The sequence below is a fragment of the Rousettus aegyptiacus genome, unplaced genomic scaffold (assembly GCF_014176215.1).
Source record: "Rousettus aegyptiacus isolate mRouAeg1 unplaced genomic scaffold, mRouAeg1.p scaffold_m13_p_3, whole genome shotgun sequence".
Taxonomy (NCBI): Eukaryota; Metazoa; Chordata; class Mammalia; order Chiroptera; family Pteropodidae; genus Rousettus; species Rousettus aegyptiacus.
In genome coordinates, this window is record NW_023416306.1 from 142,144,366 (window position 1) to 142,158,126 (window position 13,761).

The following is a 13,761-nucleotide window of genomic DNA, read 5'->3' on the forward strand; positions in this document are numbered from 1 at the left end:
AAAAATTTTTATATTTAGAATTAGCTAGCTGGACTCAGTTTAGATGATCCCAATTCTGTTGGCAACATCCAAAGCATCAGTCGGGATCCAACCGAACTTCTCTCCATCAGGCCTGATCAGGGTGTTGACTTTGGCCATGTCAATGTCATAGAGCTTCTTCACAGCCTTTATGATCTGATGCTTATTGGCCTTGACATCCACAGCGAACACAAGTGAATCATTGTCTTCTATAGTCTTCAAGGCTGACTCAGTAGTCAGGGGGAACTTGATGATAACATAGTGGTCAAGCTTGTTTCTCAGGAGGGCACTCTTCCGGAGATATTTGGGTTGCCTTCAGAGCCGCAGTGTCTTGGGCCATCAGAAGGTGGGTGATGTGTGTATTTTCTTTCTTTCTTTCTTTCTTTTTTTTTTTTGTGGCTGCACTGCTTTCTTGACCTTTGAAGCCTTTGCTTTGACTTTGGCTTTAGGTGGGGCAGGGGCTTCCTGAAAAGCTGATTGCAAGCAAGATAAAATAAACTTAAGCAAAAACAACAAGAAAAAAGAATTTGCCAGAAGAATATGGGGATAGCCTTTTTGCCTGCAAGGAAAGCTGGAGCTTTAGAATTTCAGGGAGAAAGTCTGCTTGGCCTGTCCTTGATCTTTGCTCAGCACACTGGCACATTTTTGGCAGGGTTGGAGAGGTGGGGGGCTGGGACACCAAGAACACAAGGAATAGGGTAGGTCATTCCCTGTAAAATCAGTATGCTAGACAGGCAAAATCATCAATAGATCAACAGGATTCTTAGTTCTCTCAAACTGGCAGCAATGTGACACGCTTCTGACCATGGACCTACCAGCACAGGTTAAACCTCCCTTTCCTTTTTATTAACAAGAGAAATAGAAGTTGAGAAAGATCAAAGAGGGAAGGATCTTCATTGAATGAGAGGCACTTTTCCTGAAAATACAATATAGTGGCCCTTTCCTTAGAAGCTAGGAATGGGCCATGCTATTTATTAGCATCCTCTATTGTTTTAAAGGGCAGCATGTGTCTGCATAGACTGACACTGCCCAAATCCAGTCCAGAAAGTACAGTGTGAATGGAGTTATGTAAGGTTATGGTTTCTGCCTTTCCACATCTCTGGGCTATGTTTCTGTTAGATCATTTTCCCACTTCTGTACTTTAATAAAAGTGCCCAAAATAGGTCCATGGAATAAACCACTGTTTTGACTCAAAATATTCATATTTTTCTCCATAGTCAAACTAATTAATATATGTTATCCTTCAAAGTAATTCTCTTTTTGTTCTAATTTCAGCTTCTGATCTTTTTATAGACTCCCCTACAAATACCGTTGGTGCTTTCAGAAAGTGAACCACTGTACAGAAATGGGTTTACATGTGAGGAGGAAAGACGTGGTTTACCTTTCATTTCATTCCTTCTGTCCCTCACTCCTGAAAACGTGCTTTCAGGGAGGAGTGGGGAAGTCTCTGTTCTTCATTACAGATGACCTCTGTTGGTCACCTTCCTGTACTCTTACACCGTTTAACCGAGACAGCTGGCCACGAGATTGTGAGATCTGTTTGTGTGAAGGTCCCGAGGGATTGTTTGGGATGGCCAGGTACCCAAAAGTGTGATTGGCAAGTTTAATTTGTTCCAACATGGAACATTTCTGTCACGTTCATCCTATACTGCATAAAGTGTGCAGAAACATGGGGGATTCACATGCAGACCTGGATTCTGTAGATAGGGAATCTGCAACTTTATACTTGGGCCACTTTTCCCAGTATGAAGTCCCAGACCAGATCTGGTACTCACTGTACACACTGTGAGTTGTTCCACTAAACTTGACTCTTTTTGAGGACGAGGATGGGATCTTATTTACTGTCATAGCATCACCACTGGGCAGCCACATGCACACCCAGGACTCTCGAAAGGGTGGTACTCACTGCTCCAAAGGCAGGCTGTCACAGTGAAGCTCACTTCTTATGCCCAGTCATCACCACCAAGCTATTGCTTTTTCTCGTACGGAAGCACTGTTGCTTCTGCGTGACCCAAAGGACATCTCCAGATGGCTCTTCTCGGCTCTTATGTAGTGAAATGGGATCATTTGGTACTCCATTTTTTTTTCTTTTTTTGCAGTACCATTGTAGTTATATAATTTTAAATAGTGTGGAAAAATGAAGTAAGGCTGTCTTTTTTTCTGCCTGACATCGGGGATAAGGTTTACCTTGGCTGGGAACATAGGAGCTGGCTACTGATAGATACCCCTTAAATATTTTTTTGAAGAAGTGCTGGAATTACAACATTTTGACCCATAAAATGTGTTTTTTTTTAACCACCTTTTTTTTTTTTTACTCTTAAGAGTGAGGATGGAATCCAAGGCTGTAAGACTGAAATCTTTTAAATTTGTGGCATGATGGGAACTTATAATCACAATGTCTTCTTGTCTTCTGTCATTCTCTATTCATCTTTTTTTTATGGAAAAAGAATATTATGGTGATTCTCACTGACACAATTCCAAGGATCAAATGGTTTCCTATGACATAAAATAGATATGAAGATGTTTTACTTAGAGATACTATCAGCTTTTCATAAAATTTAGAAATTTCATTTTTACTCAGTATTATCCTTTGTCCTTCTACCGCTCAACTTCACTTAGAAAATTAAAGGAAGAGAAAATTGCATTTTTACTGTTGGTTTAAAATGGTTTAGAGCATCATTTGACTTGATGATATCTGGAAATTTATTTAACTCAAACTGTTTCGTCTTCCCACACGTTTCAAATGAATGCTAAAAGGAAAATACCTCTGTAGAAGCAGAAGGGGTATTTTTAGATTGCACTCCTATATTTGGGCTTCATTACTCAGATTTTTCCCCCCAGGGCCAGGGTCATATTTATGTGTACTGCACTTGATGGCTTTTCCTTATTCTTCCCTTTACCCAGAACCACCTAGAGGCCAGCATACTCAGTACACATGTCAGTTTGTAATAGTAATAAATTGTGTCTTCTTTGCCTTTTTCCTTTGCTCTTCTCCCAAGTGTTGTAGATCAAAAGGTTACTTGTTTTATATTTACCTCTGGTTTCAACTAGTGGCAGTTCATCGGTGGAATGAATACTCTCCATTTTTTCCCCCTGAGTTCCAAAACATTTTAGTTTTCCACTTTTTTTTTTTATTACATTTAGTAAATGTTAAAGAAGTAGTCCAATAATTTCGTATGAATATTTATAGCTCTGATTAGCAAGCAAGTATTGAAACTAAGAAGCATTTAGTGGGCTGATTTGGAAGATTCCTCTCATGGGGTTATCTCAGTGTATGCTGTTTTTGCCTATCCTGACATGTTAGCATATTTATCAAAGACACTCTTGGTTTTCATTGAATGGAGGATGCTTTTTGCATTTGTTTTCCATTACATTTGGAGGAGATCTTCCTGATACCAGTGTATCATTTAGCTTTTGTTTTTCTGTGAGTTTGGTTTACAAACTCACTTCATACGACTCTTAAAGGGAGGTAAAACCAAGAAAAAAAATGGATACAAATAAGATTAAAAGGAAGACCCACATTTACTTGTCATCTGTCCTAGCCCTTTGTGTATTCATTCTGCTCTCAGTTTTGAAGTAAATATAGTAGAAAGATTTCTCCACCTGTTTACTTTGTAACAGGTGGTTGACAGTGTATTCCTACATTCTAAAAACTCGTTAAGAGTAAATAAGGTTGTATAGAATCTGCTTGATTAAACTTCCTATTTGAAATTCAGAGGAAGGAGGCTTAACCCCACGATGTGGATCAGCTTCTGTTCTTATTTAGCAAGCCCTGAGATCCTTCAGAGAAGCCAATGGGTCAGAATGTTGGTTTCCATCTTATTGGTGGCCATGGCTATTTTCCTGCCTATAAATAGTTTACTATGTTGAAACAAAGGCCAAGTAAGTTTCTTCCCCCACCACTCATTTTAGTAGAATGTTGGAGATAATGGAATACTGTGTGATGGGATAAATTTTGCTGGCAACCTATCGGTATAAACCTTAGTTGATTTTAAGTTTAAAGCCCATCATTAACACTCTTCCCCTTGCAAATGGAATTTCAACCATATGAGGCAAATCACATGACAAATCCATTATTTCTCTGTGAAACAGTAAGTATCCAGGTAGGCCTCTTATCATTTCCTTACAGATAGGCCCCCGCAGGAGGCCGTAGCGGAACTAGACTCATGTAGCCTTTATCAACTGGAAGTCTGATTGGAATAGCACAGACACTAGTGTAATCAGAAGCAAACATCGCAGCTGAGCAGTTGGGGTGCTGGTAGTGGTCGGTTAATGTAGAGGCTTAGAGGCCTCTTTTACAAATGGGGGATCCCCAGGGAAGCAGTAGTATTCTATAGGGTAACATAGAGCCTCTTCTGGGCCTGGGTTTCTTTCTGTTCAAGCAAATTAAACACAAAAAATGAAACAGATATTAATTAAATTGACTGGAGACTTGGAAATCGTGCAAATTTAAGAAGCATTATTCTGTGGCATATGGGACTCCTTCCATCATTCTGTTGTCAGAATTAAAAGTCTTCTCTGTTGAACATATGTACACTTACTGCCAATATGTCTTTTGCTGCTTACAGTGATGTAGGTTAAGATGGATCAAATTCAAATGTTTCTAGCATCTAAGTAATGTAACTGAGCATATTAAACACATGAAGATATTAATTTCCATGTGTCTCCCATTTTTCTTTGGACACGTGGCACACTGTCTTCTATTTTCCCACTTTCAATAGAAATGCAAGCCCAATAATTGTTTTACCTTCCTCCTAATTCTTCTAGAAGGAAAAAAAAGTACAAGCGATATTGATAAAAAATGGCAACTAACTCCTAGCCTTGGTGTTGGAGAAAGAGTGGGCAATGGTGGGACCATGGCAAACTGTGCACCAAATTAGTGCTGCTTGGGAATGAAAGTCCTCTGTTAATAGGATGTCCGAGTGTTTGGAAATCAATAAAACTATATTCTTAAACATTAATATTTTTTAAAGAGACTGTTTGGTCTAGGGTTTATGATTTTGGCTCTGGTGTCAGAGAGCCAGGGTTCAAATCTCAGCTGCACGGTTCATTAGCTGTATAGCTCTGGGCAGTGTACTTAATCCTTGAGCCTTAGATCTTCACTGTAAAACAATGCCAATAAAAGAAAAAAAAATGTGTTATAAGCTTATAAGTAGAACTTGATGAGATAGTCCCTTAGGAGAACTCAGTGCCTGGCATATAGTAAGTGCTTAACAAACATTAGCTGTTACTATATTATTAATCAACACTGAGTCGGTCTAAGAAAGTATGTCGGTGAACTACCAACATGTAACTTCTGTTTAGTAGTATATAGACTTTGAACATTTACTTTATCTTTAGGCAAGTTCTCTAATCCTTCTGAGCCTTTGTTTCTAATCAGTTGTAAGTAGGGCACAGAAGAACCTGCTTTGGAGTTTAATGAGGATTCAGTGAGGTAGGACATGTGAAGTGATTGGCACAGTTGATAAATATACTAGTTATTGAGCACTTAGTAAAGCATCCACTGACCTGAGGGTTAATAGTATTTTATCCTACTTCACAGGGGAGGAGACTGGTTGCAAGTTAATTTTGGGCAGTTGTGCACTGGCTTTTCTCTAGCAGTGCTGCTGCTTGAAGGTTCACGTGTCAGCATATTTCTCAAAGCTGTTTTTCTATAGCCTGTTCGCGTCTGCTTATGAACACCTATACCTGTCCTCCCACACAGTGTTCATCGTGAGAGCTCGTTCTGCAGATCCGTGCATTGTCACGTCTCAGTGATGTCCAGTTGGATGTCATCCTTCCAGAATATCTAACTACTCATTGCTCCTAAATATATATTGTTCACTGAGAGTCATGGTTTTATCGGAGCTCCTTTGTCTTGGCCTTTCTTCCGAATGCCCTTGACTTCTTTTATTCTTGGATCCAAAATGGAAAGTTGTCCTTTCAGGTTCATAAATCCTCTAAAAAATTGGAGGAGAAAGGGCATTAACAAAGGAGAATTGATATGGTGGCTATTCACCAACATATTGAAACTCAATCCTTTATTTAGTTTGGAGGTGGTAAATGAAGCCATATGGTACATCTTTACAGGCTTTCGAGGAATATTGCATTTTGTCCAAACCAGTCAACTACTTTGAAAGATTTCTGGTGGGACATGCACACAGCTGGTACACAGGGGTGGTGGTGAGGAGACAGACCTCACTTCATCCAATGAATAGCCTAGTAGACTTAATAGATATAATTATGCTTAATAACGGGAAATTCCCTTTCTAAAAAAAAAAAAAATCCCATTTGAAATGGTCAGTCTCTTTACAATGAGAAGAACAGTCAGTCTTTTTTGGAGGGTGTGGCAAGTGGGTAATTGCGTCCTTAGCAGAAATGGTCTCTAACAAAGTGTTCTTTCTTGAGCTAGGCATTTGAAGCTTCAGGTAATTTTCAGCAGCTCAAAAGGAAGAAGTTATGGCAAAATGAAGTTGTCAAAGCAATCCTTACACTATGATTAGGTTTCTATCTAATAGTATTTTTTAGTAGCTAAGGATCTGAAGATGGAAATTTATTAGACTGATGATTCTGTTTATTACTCATCGCACACGGTCTGGCCCTTGCTGACCTCTTTGACCTTGCCTGGGGCCTATTTCCCTTGTCTACTGTGCTTCAGGTACATTAGTCACTTTTTTGTTTCTTGAGCAGTCCTGGCTTTTCCTCCCCTCGAGCCTTTGCTATGCTCCCTGTCTGGGACAATCTTTCTTTAGATTTTTGCATGGCTGGCTTCTTCTCATCATTCAAAAATCAGTTCAATGGTATCTTCTCAGCTGCTATCTTCATGACTTTGCATTTTCTAAACTGAATCATTACCCCTTCAGAATCCTTGGCCACTCTCTAAATATCCTGTTTCATCTATCTGAAATTAGAGTAATTATGCTTGTCTGTCTCCTCTCCCTAGAATATGATCTCCATGAAGATGAGGGTCTCATCTTTCTGGCTCATTGATGAGTCTACAGCACCTAGAACAGTCCCCAAAGGTGGTCAAAGATATGCTTGTTAAATGTGTGAATTAACTTGTTTTTAATGTGTTTTTAAAAACATCCCCAAACTTCTCATTTCATGTACTTTATGTAGACCAGGAGTCAGCATACTTTTTCTAAAAGGTGTTAGTAGATCATAAATGTTTTAAGTTTGGGGGGCCAAACTATCTCTGTAGCAATGACTCAGAAAGTAGCTATACATGGTCTGTCAATGTGGGTGTGGCTGTGATCCAATAAAAAAATACCTTACTTACCAAAATTGTTGGTGAAGGGAGGGGTGCCACACTTGGCCTATGGGCTGTAGTTTGCCCACCCCTCACGTAGAGTCCATCATTTTTAACATGCACAATCTTAAATATAAGTGAAAGAGTATGGAATTTGTAAAGTAGCTATCTTAACTGGAGGCTCAGTTCCTTTGGTTCACAACTAGGAGAATATGAATATCTATTTTTGTTCTGCTAGAAGAAAACATGTAGCGAAAATTATTTGTTGCATGATAGAAGCATTCCAAAAGAGAGACATCCCCCAGTTGATGGATTACATATTAGAGACTACTAAAACAGAAAAATTAAGTACTGATCTAGCATTGTAGTAGAAATATCAGGAGAAATTTATAAGTCTTGAAAGATGAAAAAGTTTATTTTGACCACCCCTGGCCAAGCTAAACCAACAAAGGATTTCATTTAGCCTAATGTAGCAAATTTAGGAAATGGAAATATCTGAAATTATGGAGCACTTTACATTCTTTTACTTCTAAAGGAAGAATAAAGTCAAGGATACCTGTATGTCATTGGGCACACTTTTGAAAACTTGAATTTATAAAATGCTTTGTACCAGGATTGATCACAGGCCCTGTTGTCTCTGATAAGAAACTACCAGGTGTCCGAGCTTCCTGGTAGCCAAGAAAACTGTTAGTCCCTGGACCTTCTCCCTTCTTTCCACACTTCTCCTAAAGCAGAAACCAGCTGGTCAGTGGGAAGTCTCTCTGAACTAGCTCTTTCAGTTGTTTGAGGGATCACAGATTCATAGATCATATGCCACATAGTTTGCCGCTGGAGTTGGGTTTCCACTTTTCTTGTTAAAATCTTGATGAGATTCCAAACAGTGTTCCAAAAACAGCATCATTATAAACCAAAAATATTCCTGTAGCTGTTGTTTGTTTACCAATCAATTTGTTTTTAATTGTGGTAAAAAAAATGCATTCATGTAGGATTTTGAGATTCATTTTGCTAGGTTAGACTTCTCAGTTATCAAGAATCCATTTAGAATCATTCTTTGCATCTTATTTAATTGCTGAGTCTCCAAATTTGTATGTGACCATGCGGAAGTCATTTAATATCATAGCCTCAGTATCTGTAAAATGAAGTTTATCTCTCAAGTCTTTTTCATAATTTGTGATGATTTTTAGTTGAGCACATATGCCAGCTTCAGTTTTGCTGGAAGTGGGAATATTAATGCAGCCCATATATCCCTTTGAAGCTATTAGCATGCTTTTAGATGATATATTCATAAGTTGCTTTTCCTTCCAAACTAAATAGTCTGTTAGGAAAACTTGTGAGGATGTAATTGATAATTCAAAGAGTAGGATATTTTTTCTTTGCATGGCAGTCTTTTTGTCATTGGTTACGAAAGCTATTTATTTAGAAAGACATATTGGAGGCACAAACGATTCATGTCCTTAACGTAATGGCTCAAGTCGTACTAAGATGGGTGTTTTGGATGTCTTTCATCAGGTTTGTTTGTTTTATTAGGTGTCTTTATGACCTTGTGAATGAAAATTCAAGGGAGTCCAGCAGCACCTCTGTCCCCAGCTACATGGCTGTCCTAGACCCAAAGGGAACCCAGAATCTCTCAGGCTGTGTCTGTACAGGGGGAAGACAGCTGGCTTTTGTAGCCTCTTCTTTCAGCTCTACTAAGATATAACGGCCCATTCATATTTCATCTTTTTCAAAAAATTCCTGAGGTCATCCTAATTGGAAGTGCCCTTTATGTCCTCTGAACCCTTATAGTACTTAATACCTCTTTTGTGGCATTTATATCTGTCACTCTGTAATTTGCTGTGTTCATGAGTTTCTTCTCTGTTAGACTATAAGCTCTGAAGTGCCTGGAACCAAGTGTGATTTCTCTTATTTTTCCCTACCCTATCAAGGCTGTCTTGGATTTGGTTAGTTTCTCCTTCTTCTCTGTTCTCAGAGCACATCTGTAGGTCGGCCTCTCCCTTTTATCTACTTAATTTCTGAAAGACACAGAGTATGACTTGTTCCATTTTGTATTCCTAATTCTTCACATATAACCCCCCGACATATAGCTGCTTATTTGATGTTTAGATGAATGGAAGAATGAGTAAAGCTATAGTTGGCCCAATAAAACACTGGAATATCTACATTTACATGATTTTTGCTGCTACAGACACCAGCTGGAAGTATATGTATTGCCCTCTAAAATATCATATGTGTTGATGACACACAGTAATCATTTATTTCAGGTGTAATTTAAATGATGTTTCTTCTATCAGAGCCTAGGACAGGTAGTCTGGCAATGCAGAATACTATAAAAAAAGATGACCTGAATTCAAGTCCTTTTATTCTGCTTCTTAGGAGTGGTTTGACGTTATAGAGGTCACTTCAGTACCCAAAGACAGTTTCTCATTTATAAAGTCAAAATAAAAACTATATCTGACTGCCTGTGCCTCTCTTCCTCTCTTGGGAGAAAATCAAATGATACAGGGCATTATGAGTACTTAGAAAAACAATTTACCTTACAGAGGGAGTATACTATTACATGTTATGAAATAAGGTGACAGCTTATGGTTTTAACACTTGCTTTTTTTTTTTTTTGTAGTTATATAAAAAAGTAATTCTACCTATAATTAGGACAGTTGGCTATTACCCAAATAGAGGCCTCAAGTTCTACCTGTTTTACCTGTTATACCCAAGTCCTGAAAAAAAGGATAGTAATGCCCGGTTAGTTGAACATAGTTTTCTTATTGCCACGCTAGTTCTTTTCCTTGATAGTAAAAGAGATAGATGTAGGTAATAAATTTTATGCCCAGAGCAAAGCACTAAATTTTATTCATCACACACTTGCATATTTTAGTTTCTCCTTCCCCTTCTTTCTTACTTCTCTCAATTAGTTTGATACTTTTACCTGTGACACTTTCTTTTATAGGCTTCATGGTCAAATTTTCACATTCTTGATAATTTTCTTAAATTTTGCCTTGTTTGCTACTCTCCACCACCACTTTTGTTATATTCCTTCTCTTGCCACACAGTTCATCTCTCTCAAACTACTTCTGGAGACAGAGGTGGAAATAAATGGCTAAACTTTTGGATTGTGGCCTATCTTCAAGAAAGAGGTCCTGGTGGTGGTTATTTCTATTTTATTTATTTTACTATTTTATTATTTTATTTTATTTTATTTATTTTACTATTTTATTATTTTATTTTATTTATTTTACCATTTTATTTATTTATTTATTTATTTATTTATTTTATTTAATTTATTTTTTTATTTTATGTTGACATTCATTAATGAACTCCAATAAGTTTCAGCTGTACACTTTAACAGTAAGACATATATATATTTACACTGTGTGTTCACCTCCCATAGTTAGATTTCTTTCTGTCACCACATATTTGACCCCCTTTACCCCATCTACCTCCCCACTCTCCCCACTCCCTACCCTCTGGTAACCAATAGTCTACTGTCTGTGTCCATGTGGCACAATTGGTTAGCACGCAGTACTTATATGGTGGTGGTTATTTCTGAATACTCCCTGCTTAGCCATGATAATGACTTTTATATTCTACTAACTATATCTTTACAGCACCACACATACTGAACCTTGTGTTATTTATAAGCTTCAAGGAATAAGTCCCCATAGGCTTATTTAAGATTCCTAGAAAGTCAATCTGGCAAAGATTTTTTCCAAAAAAAAGGAGTCCTTTAAGAAAAGAGGTGTTACATTATTCATATTGATTTGTGAGCAGCAAAATCTTTAGAGGCTTCTCTAAAATGAGACATTTGTGTTTGGATTTATGGCTTGATTTTATGATTGACTATTAGATTGATTCTTAGAAAATAATAATACAGTAGCTTAAAAGATACAAGTTTGTGGTTTAAGGGGGTATGGTGTATAGAGTCAAGTGGAGCATGAACCAGGGGCTTTTGCATTGTTAAGGGACAGAAGTCCCACTTAAATTGGCCTGAGGGAGAAAAGTTCACTGAATCATGTATTGGGAAGTTCAAGGGATATTTGACTTGAGGCTCAGCTGGTTTTAGTAGTTAAAGGATGTCATGGAAACCTTCTCATCTCCTCACCTCCTTGCCCCATCTCTCAGTTTTGCTTTTGTCTGTGCTGGCTTCATTCTTGGGCAGTTTCCAACATGTGGTAGAAAAGGCAGCTACTGTAAATTCCAGGTGTGTGTGGCCCTTTATCTCATGATTCTACGTAAAGGAGAGCAGCCCTCTCATCTGCATTATCCATTCATAAAAAGACCCCTGGTCTCTGTGTAGTGTATTCAACCCTAGATCAGTTGCTCTGTCTAGGGAATAGAGTGCCTTGAATTAGCCAGGCTAATGCCATGTGTCCGCCTCTAAGGACAGAGAGGCAGGACCACTTGGTTTGACTACTCCATTAGAATTCATGGAGCAGATGAAGTAGTTCCCAAAGGTGTGTGAGGTAGACAAATAGGTAAGAGACATGACCACTAGAGGTGGTGATCAGCGGTCCCAAAGACAGATAAGTGTACTTTCAAATTTTACTATGTGTGGTCATGTGTGTCAATGTGCGAGTGTACGCACACTTCTTTGGTGCATTTTGGTTGTATGTGACTTTAAACTATGGTTCTTGGGCTGAGCCCCATGGTGAACTGCAGTGGGTCTGGTAACTGCCTGAAATCTATTCCCACCCACTGTGTGTTCACCTCCCATAGTTAGATTTTGCTCTGTCTCCCACAGAGCAAGATAGAATCTGGAACACTGAGATGGTTTGAGAAGCCAGGGGCTCATGTGCCTGTGAACTAGCTCTGTGAGAGCAAGGTCCATGACTGTTTTCTTCATCCTTGTACCCCGGCACTGAAAGGAGGTGGGCACTAGGTCCATGAGTGAATGGGCGAATAAAGGTGTATAAATTAGCATACACACAGAATTGTGGATTTGGGATTTGTGTGTTTGTGTGTGAGGAGGGGGTGATTCTTGGCTGCCTTAAGTTGTACCTATGAGGAAAAAGCAGTGTGTGCACGCGTGCATGCATGTGTACACGTGCGTGTGTAGCTTCATTATCTGTGGACATCTCTGTCCTGGTTGCTTTTCCAGTGTGAGCAGGTATAGTTGTAAGCCAGCATGTTTTTCTGCAAAGGGACTGTCTTTTACCTTTCATGTGCCACCACCTAGCGAGGTAGGCGGTGTTGGTAAGAGCAGTAACCATGAAGGAGCCAGTAGCCAGGTTAGCAAGCACATTTGTCACAGCTCTGTTTACTGCTGATGAATAGGAGAGAGACCTAACGAAAACAGATGTCCTGGTTGATTATTTTCATGTGGAATGGAAAGTGGTACCTGTAAGGTAAATGAAAATTTTAGGAGTTAAAAAAAAGAGAGAGATGTGGGCCACAGGGAAAGGTGAGGGTGTATACATAGAAATCATAAGTAAGAATTAAGCACTTTTTGATCACGTCTTAAGTAGTAGTTGAATGCTTCCTTGAAATGCCTAACTTTCTTGATTTTGTTATTTTGAGGTCTCTTTTAGTGTTACACCACTTCTTATTTTGGTGTTAATTTTCTTGTCTTTCTTTGAAAAGTAGTTACCAACATTTGCCTTCATCTTTTTGTGTTCAGCTGTTATGCTTCCATTTGATGCCCTTTTGTAATTTATACTTTCCATTGCTGTATTTGCTTGCTTATTTAAGATTGGGTCAGAAGCCATGAATGTAACAGGATACTTTTTACTACTATTTCAATAGCTTTAGAATCTGACTTCAGGAAGCAAGACTTTGGTATTTATACTAGGACATAACAAAAAATTCCTTAATTAAACACTTCTAGTCTTTTATATAATGTTCCTGGAGCTGCTACCTAGAGAGTGGATGTTCTGAAGATAAAGATAGCAATATTTACAGCTGTAGCAAAAACCAAAACCAAAACAAAACAAAAAAAACAAAAAAAAATAACACCTAGGGATTTAAGAGGATTCTGAATTGTACTGTTTGGGGGAAAGTAAGTGAGCAGCTATGCATTTTGTTGTTATGGTGATGAGATGGAATTGGGTATTGTCTTTAGCAAATGGTTTGGTATCCTTTCTTTTTTCTCCCTTCCACCCCAACCCCATTCTAAATTATAAGTTTAAAAGAAAAAAGTCATTGCTTATATTGTTGCTTTACAGTTGAACAGATTGTTTTCATTTTAAGATCTAGCAATTGTAGGGTTGGGTGTGGTGACATGGAAAAGTGAAGAAGTGAAAGCATTCTGTGAAGCAAAGTCAAATCAGATATTCATTGACAAGTGGACTGTGTTCCCCAGAGGACAAAATGAGACATTTAAGGACCATCGCTGATCTCTTTGATTAATCGAGATAACAAATGGATATAAAGCACATTGAAAGTATCTGAGATGTTGAAGAGGCTTGATAAACAAAAGTTATTTAATTTTTTAAAAGACTAGTTTACAAACAAATATTGCTAAATCTCTGTAAACTTTCAGAGACAGCTTGATAATCAAGGCCAAAAAAAAAAAAAATGTAGTC

At 38.2% G+C, this 13,761-nt stretch overlaps 2 protein-coding genes across 4 annotated transcripts in view; one reads left to right on the forward strand and one right to left on the reverse strand.

The window, feature by feature from the left end:
* Positions 1–13,761, forward strand: part of DAAM1 (dishevelled associated activator of morphogenesis 1) — a 150,662-nt gene that overhangs the window by 29,521 nt on the left and 107,380 nt on the right. The gene's annotated exons all lie outside the window — the stretch shown is intronic.
* Positions 40–1,638, reverse strand: LOC107519528 (60S ribosomal protein L23a-like). Its single transcript, XM_036239547.1, is given in 2 exon segments — positions 40–491; positions 1,500–1,638. Coding segments are annotated over 2 exon segments (591 nt in total).